Below are 8,062 nucleotides of genomic sequence, written 5' to 3'. Positions count from 1 at the left end.
TCTCTCTCTCTCTCTCTCTCTCTCTCTCTCTCTCTCTCTCTCTCCCTTCCTTCTCTCCCTCTCCCTCTCCCTCTCCCTCTTTCTTTCTTTCACTGTCCTTCACCGTTCCAAGCATGATGTTCCTTTCCAAGGAATAGCATCTCCTAGTAACATGCCTTCATTTTGATTGACTACCAGTCTGGGTTTTATCTCTAATATTATATCTATTTTTATTCTTTTATTGCTCATAGAGTTTTCAGAGGCCTTTTATTTCACACGTGGATGGCCAATTCTTCTTCCTAGTCTTTCTTAATCTTGGAGTTCCACTAAAATCTATCTACCATAAGTGACCCCTCTGGCATTTAAAACTCTAGTAAAACAAAATTTACAGATAAACTACAAAGTAATTAGCAACATGCAGACCAATTCTCAAATACAACAACCTGATAAATAAGCCTCACAGGTTAGGAGGCTCCATGCCCAAATATCAGATATCAACTCTAAGGGAAGGCTCAAAGTAGGTGAGATGAAGCTTCACCATCCTTGCCTCCAAGAAGCACTCTGGCTGTACCTTCTCCAAGACATACATGTTTGTTCAGTACTCTAAGAATAGACTTCTAACAGTAGACTGAGATAAAAGCTAGCTAGTCCATGTCATTATTTATGAAATCTAGGCTTGTCTGAAAAAAGCCCTGATGATGTCTCTAGAACTCTCTAACAGAGGTGAGTTCTCTAGGAGAGGCAAGAAGGACATCTACACAAAGGAGAGATTTTAGCTTCTCATAAGTTCTAAATGGGGTTCTGGTGGCTTAATGGTAAGGAGTTGCACTGGCAACCCACAAGTCTTCAGCTCAAAACCACCAGCCACTCCACGGGAGAAAGATAGAAAGTCCCCTCTTGTGTGATTTACTGCCTCTGAAAACCTGCTGGAGAGTCAGCTATGGGTCAATTCTTACTTGACAGTACCCAACAACAGCTGGTAATCTAGTAAGTAAGGAGTGGCACTGCCAGTCCAAAGGCAGGTGGTTCAAATCCACCGACTGCTGCACAGGAGAAAGATGGGCAGTCTCCTTCCCTTTAAGTTACAGCCTCTGAAATCCCTTTAAAGGGTCAGCTATGAGTCAGTTCTGATTCAATGAGATATTGAGGGTTTTTTAAAGTATTGGTTTTCATAGCAACACAACTTTGGACTTGAGGGACAAAATAAAAAAGCTGTAGGGAAAGAAATAATGAGTTATCTCTGAAACTAGGCTCTTTCTTGAATGGATGTCTGAGTTTGCCTGGGGCACTAAGAGGGCTGTTCAACTCTAAAGTGTGAGGTGAAGTATAAGAGCTTCCCCAATGGATTCATGTCAAAGTTTTAGAAAAGAAAGGAGGTGATCTTGAAACTACTTTCCTGTCCCCACAAAAAGGCTCTTATATGTCAGGAGGCTTCTGAGAACGCTCTGGAGGTTCCTTCATAGTCACTATGATCTGGTCTCTTTGGGCTCGTCCTCTTTGAAAGGGACAAGGTGACAGCAGAGTGGCCTGGGGCTCGTCCTCTTTGAAAGGGACAAGGTGAACAGCAGAGTGGCCTGGGGCAGAGCCCAGCAGCCAGGTGAGGGGAGTGACAGCAGCTGTGTCCCAGCCTCAGTGTCACCGGAGGACTTGGCCTGAACCCCGGCAGGCAGCCCCCAGTCACAGGGTCTTGGGTGGTGGACCTGAGAAGGGGAGAGCTCAGCTGGCGTCCCCCACCCTCAGCACAGCTCCAGACACAACTGAACTAGGCATAACCCGAAATTTGGTTCATCGGGGTTTTGCGGTATTTCACTTTGAAACTGTAGCTGGTGCTTTTGCTAAGGATGGGTGAACCCAGCAATGTTTGGGGTTTGGCAAATCCCTTTGACAGGTCTTCAGACACTGGAGGTTTGGAAAAAACCAAGAAGGCATCCTGCCAAACCTTTCCCACTCCCTTTAATTTTTAAAACCAGTATGTACTTTGATGAGAAACTTAATACTTGCGTTTCTGATTCATTTACACGTCGGGGGCTGTGGCCCTGTAACTTTATGTCCACAGAGTCTGGGAAGCCTCTTTCATCCCCAGACTCCTGAGGTCCCTGATTTTCCTTTGGGAAGTCAGACATGGGTCTCAGTTTTCCTGCCACACAGAGCTGGGCTCCAGTGGGGCCTCAAGTTCTAGGTGGTCCCTAGATAGACCCTCGGCTGAGCTCTGGACTCTGCACAGTCGACCCACCGTAGGGCCCCTCTCCTTCCCACCCGAGACAAATACCATGAGTCCACCCAGCAGCACCCCATTCCTGGGAAATATGAGGCTCTCAGAGATTTACGACCCAAACCCTGAACAAAATTCGACCAAAAGGGAAGTGGGCTAAATAATGAAAGTGAGGTCAAGTTTCCCAGTTTAATTTACAGCTAACATTTCATATCCTGGCAGGCAGGCCCCCGACTCGACCTTCCTCAGCCCCCATCCCTGCACTGACTTCTCACCAGAGCCGTGCCTGCCTTGGGATTCCTCCTCGCCCACCTCTTTCATCTGTGCTTAAATATCTGTCACCAAGATGTTCAGACCACCTTCTCCAAAGGCAGGCTCCCCAACCCAGTTGTCCAAGGCCTGGGAAATGATACCATTACCACATGTAATTTTCACCTAGAGATGGAGTGATCCAAACTCTAATGATGATGTGATCTTGGATGTTGAGAGCTTCTTGTCTTCAAAGAGCCAAACTGGGAAATTAATATGCTTGTGGCTTGATGAGAATAAGAAGGGCAGTGGCCTAGAAGCATTGGAAAAGTGCCCTCACTTGTATAAGGAGCTTATGTTCGGCCTTCTAGTCACAATATTTTCAGTTGTTAGCATACTGTGTTAATATCTGTGTGCTGTTGTGATGGAAATACCACAAATGGGTGACTCTACGGGACAGAGATTTATTTTCTCACAATTCTGGAGGCTCAGCCATGTCAATCCCTTCCTTGTTGGCAGCCTTGGGAGCTCCTTGGCTGGTAGACAGTTCTTCATGACATCTATCCTTCTGTGTGTACGTGCCTGAGCTTAATCTGCTTTTTTTATAACTCAAGAGTGATTAGAATTAGAGCTCTCACTACTTGAGTATGATCTACAAAGAAAATTCTGTTTCCAAATTGGATGACTTCTGCAGACATAAAAGCAAGGAATACAACACGTTATTTTTAAAAAGCCAAACCCCATGCCATTGAGTTGGTTCCAACACATGGTATCCTTCCATCATGTTTCTGAGGCCATAAATCTTTCTTTTAACTTTTTTATATTGGTTTGCTTACAAAGTTCATGTACATTTTATTTCACACTACTCATCATTCACCTTGTGTTTAATACAATCATTGTCATGCATTATGTTTTCTAAAATGTGGCCATAAATCTTAACCAGGAGGAGAGTGCCTCATTGTTCTCCCTCAGAACAACTGGTGGATTTGAACTGCTGACTTTTTTTATGCTGACTTTTTTTTTTAATGACAGGAGCCCTACTTACTCCACCATGCCACAGGCACATCATCACACGTATTATCACACATTACCACAGCTATTGAATTGGTTGCAGTTCGTAGCAATTCTCCACTGAGTTTCTGAGGCTATAAATTGTCATAAGAAGAGACTGTTCACCTTTCTCCCTCAGAGCAGCGGGTAGATTTGAGCCTCTGACCTTGCAGTTACCAGCACAGCACATTACACTCTATGCTACCAGAGCTCCATAAGGCCACCTAATAGTGTCTTCCCAGTGTCCCCAAAGGACAAGCTCATGGTCACCTTGAGTGCTTTCTCCTAAAATCATTGTTAGAGTTCATTCTAATGGATCGTTACTTTAAAAGAGGCTAACACTAAGCTGTTCCAAAACATCCTTGTCCCCCATGGCTGTTTCTGCAGGGCCTTTCTGTTTGTGCTATATCCTGCTCTGCACTAGAGTTCAAAGACTCTCTTTTTATTAAAAAAAAAGGTCATTCTCAGTTTCCAAAACCAACATCCCTCTGGCCCCAAAGCCTTTTTGCACTTGATTAGTTGGCAAAACCAATATTAGTTTAAATGAAAGGCACTCTGCAGCTCAGCGCCCCTCACTGAGCCACGGTCCTCCTCCAGGGTGACGGAGCTGACCGGCTACGAGCCGCAGGACCTGATTGAGAAGAAGCTCTACCACCATGTGCACGGCTGTGACGTGTTCCACCTCCGCTACTCGCACCACCTCTGTGAGTACCGCTCCCCTGACGGCGCGTGGGGGAGTAGCCGGGGAGGAGGTGCTCAGGATGGGGGAGCAGGGCTGGAGACAGCATAACATCGTCTGGTGAAGTTATCGTCCATGATGCATACATGACTCTGAAGCCTCAAGCCCGACTTCATTCATCCCTTAGTTAGCTACAGCTGCCTGTTGTCCATTCTCAAACATTCATGAAAGGCCTTCAGATAAAACTTCTGGCAAATGCTGAATGCTCCAGAAGTTGTTTGTGTAGATTGTAGATTTGGAACCTAAATTTTTCTACAATACCTGCACATTGTTGTTGTTGTTATTGTTATGTGCTATCGAGTCGCTTGCGACTCCTAGAGACCCTATGTACAACAGCCCTAAACTCTGCTCTGTCCTGTGCCAATCGCACTGCCTGTGACACACCCATCCCGATTACCCCAGTCACTCAATCAATCCACCTCATAGAGGGCCTTTCCCTCCTGCGCTGTCCCTCCACCCTCACAAGCATGATGTCCCTCTCCAAGGACCCGTCCCTCCTTACAACATGTCCAAAGTATGTCAGATGAAACCCCAGAATCCTTGCCTCCAAGGAGTATCCTGGTTTAACTCTCTCCAGGATGAATCTGTTCTTAGCAGTCCATGGTACCCTCAATACTCTTCTCCAGCACCACAGTTCAAAGGCATCAATTCTCCTTCTATTCTCCTTAGTCATTGTCTAACTCTGATGCATAACAAGTGATTGCAAAGACCATGGCCTGTATCAGATGCACCTTTGCCTCCAGAGTGACACCATTGCTCTTCAGTACTTTGGAGAGGTGCACACTGGGTGCAAATAATGACAGTCTAAAAAAAAACACAACACAACCCCACACAAACAAACAAACAAAACCAACAACCAAAAATACCACAACTTAGGTAGATCTTATTACTTAGGGGGCATTAATAGTTCAGTGATAGAAGTCTCACCTCCCATGAAGGAGACCCAGGCTCACTTCTTGGTCCAATGTGCTCTATGGTGCTAAACAGATTTCAGTGAGACATATAGACTAATAGAGACAAAGAAGAAATATTCAGTGCTCTGCTTCCAGGAAGCAACCCGTGAAATCTTCACAGGTCTCAGTGGTCTGATCTACAACCATCCCTGGGGGTGGGGCAGGATCAGGTGTCATCTCATTGCATTGTGGTTTTTCTTGGGCCAACTCAGTGGCAGCTAACGCCTATCTCTAATCAGATGCTCTTCTAAATAACCATTACTAAGCTAAGTGGAGCAGAATTTCATTATCATCATCCCAGGTTTACTGTGGAGAGTGTGAGGTCCAGAGAAGCTAGGCCACTAGTCCCTGGAGCACAGCTGGGAGCCAAACCCCTGCAGATGGCTCCAGAGTTCGTGCCTCGGATCCCTGGACACCACTCAGCCAGGAGGGGCAGCACTCCTGGGATGGAAGAAGTCAACATGGAAAGAGTGAACAAACAATATTTGATGTGCCAACAGAGGCAATTTGGGGAACATCTGGGTTTAGGTGGGAGGGGCTTTCGCCACATGAAATATTTAAAGAAGCAGACTTTTGATTCTAGAATCCAAATTGAAGCAGAGAATAGCTTGGATTAAGTGGGCCACCTCACCCTCTTACCCTCCAGCTCTGCATGCCAGGGCAGCCGGGGCCACCTAAATACGGTGCCGATGGCGGAGGGGGTCGGGAATCGGATCTTGACAACTTGGCCTGGATGACATTCTCTCCATCCTTGCTTTGCTTCATGCTGGGTGACAGATTTTCAAGGACGAGTGGCTGTTGTGGGGTGAGGATGGGCTGAGAGGAAGCGGCTCCCTTTCTGTGGTCATGCCATCTGTCCACCTTGACATTCTGTGTCCTTGCACACACAGTGAGCATGGCTGTTCTGGGGGCTGCTGGCGCTCTTCCTCCCCCGGCGCTGTGGGTGGAGACCCTGAAGACCAGGCCATGCAGCTCCATGTGCCCAGACCTCCTGTTCCTTTTCTCTGTCTTCTTTTTAAATTGTGTTTAAGACACATATAACAAAACCTACACCATCTCCACAATTTCTCCAGGTCTGATTAAGGGGCAGTGATTATATTCTAGCTTTGCCACCATTCTCATCCTTCTTTTCCAAATTGTTTAATCACCATCAACATAATCTCAGTGTTCTCTCTGAGTGAAAACTCTCCCGTCTCCGCTCTGGTAGCCATTCATGTGTTTATCCAGGAGTAGATCTCCAGGTCTTTCTTCCAAGGTACCCTGGGTACCATCCTGACTCACAGTTACCCTGTATGTGTGCCAGAGTACAGCTGTGCTCCACAGGGTTGTTAATGGCCAGTTTGGGGGAATGAGATTGCCAGGCCTTTCTTCTGAGTCACGGCTAGGTGGACTTCAACACCCAGCCTTTTCACTAGCAGCTGCCTGCTTTAACTCTTTGTACCTACTAAGGACTCTTCCACTCTGCAGCTTGATCTTAAAATTGGTGATGTGGCATGGTCTTTGTGCCTTTATTTAAAGACACATTTTCTCCCAGCTCATCTGGGCTTATCAAACCTACCAGGAAATTTTCTTTCAGCAGTCTTCTGTGATTGATGTGATACATGAGCCTGATTTCACTTGCAGTTTAGAATTTATAAACATTGCCATGATCTCTGGAGTCCTGAGAAGGAAAGCACACAGAGGGCATCCAAGAGACACAAGGGAAAAGTGGAAGCATTTAGAAATCAGAGGGAGCGTGGCATTCCTTTCCAAATGAGGTGATATTGCTAAATCCACAAAAAATAGCAATATTGACAATGACTGCTAGGGTTCTGTAATTCTGACTGCAGGGATAGCAGGAATGGGTGTGCCCTAGCCAGAACCAGGGGAGTTAGGGTGTGGTTCTGGGGCCCACCAGGAAGTTCTGTGTCTGTCCACTCTCCCCTCTGCTCGACAGTGGCACCACAGCAAGAAAATCTCAGATGCTGACAAGTTCTAAGTTGGGGTTCCAGCAGCTGCTGCTTCTTTTTTTTTTTATTGCACCTTTTTTTTTTACAGCATATTCTTTCCATTTAATTTTCCCCCCATTCATTCATTGTTGAACATTTTTTCTCCCTGCCCACTCCTCCCTCTCAATTAGTTTTTCTCTTTGAAAAGAAAAAAAAAATTTTTTCATTGTTATACAATTCCCACCACCCAAGTCCACTGTAATATGCATTTTTTTTTCTGGACTCCTGTCATGACAATAATACCTAATCATATATACTTTTTAAACAGCTCTCTCTTCATCTGTTTCAATGCAGTATATATTATTTATCCTCTCTTTTGTTAGATTCCCCCCAGTCCTGTTTTACAACAGTGGCACTATGCAGCATTTGTCCTTTTGTGACTGAGATATTTGACTCAGCATAATGTCCTCTGGGGTCATCTGTTTTGAATAATATTTCATGAGTTGCTTGATTTTCAATGCAGCATAGTATTCCATTGTGTAAATATACCAGAGTTTCTCTACCCATTTATTTGTTGATGGGCACTTAGGTTGTTTCCAACTCCTTGCTATTGTGAACAAAGCTGCAAATAACATGGGTGTGCATATATCTGCTTGGGTGGCAGTTCTGGTCTCTTTGGGGTATATTCCTAGTAGTGGCATTGTTGGGTCAAATGGTATCTCTATTTGTCACTTTTTGAGAAAGCGCCATACTGCCTTCCATAGTGGCTGCACCATTTTACACTCCCACCAACACTGAATAAGGGTTCCAGTTTCTCCACAACCTCGCCAACATTTGTTGTTTGCTGCTCTGTTGAATTTTTCAGCAGCTTCTTACTTCAACCCATTGAGTTTATTCCAACTCAGAGACACCTTACAGAGAAAGATAGAACTCTCCCTGTCAAATCCCCAAG

The 8,062-nt window shown here is 45.4% G+C and overlaps 1 protein-coding gene across 1 annotated transcript in view; it reads left to right on the top strand.

Annotated features, from left to right (window-relative positions):
- The window catches only part of SIM2 (single-minded family bHLH transcription factor 2), a 65,486-nt gene that overhangs the window by 37,655 nt on the left and 19,769 nt on the right, over positions 1 to 8,062 (top strand). Inside the window, exon 7 of the mRNA XM_006886724.1 lies at positions 4,088 to 4,194. Coding sequence (XP_006886786.1) covers positions 4,088 to 4,194 — 107 coding nt within the window. The remainder of the gene's footprint in view (positions 1 to 4,087; positions 4,195 to 8,062) is intronic.

This window comes from Elephantulus edwardii, unplaced genomic scaffold, assembly GCF_000299155.1.
Source record: "Elephantulus edwardii isolate Elephantulus edwardi_28Jun2011 unplaced genomic scaffold, EleEdw1.0 scaffold00051, whole genome shotgun sequence".
Taxonomy (NCBI): domain Eukaryota; kingdom Metazoa; phylum Chordata; class Mammalia; order Macroscelidea; family Macroscelididae; genus Elephantulus; species Elephantulus edwardii.
The sequence above is the reverse complement of the archived record's forward strand: the minus strand, read 5'-3'. Positions and strand labels throughout refer to the sequence as shown.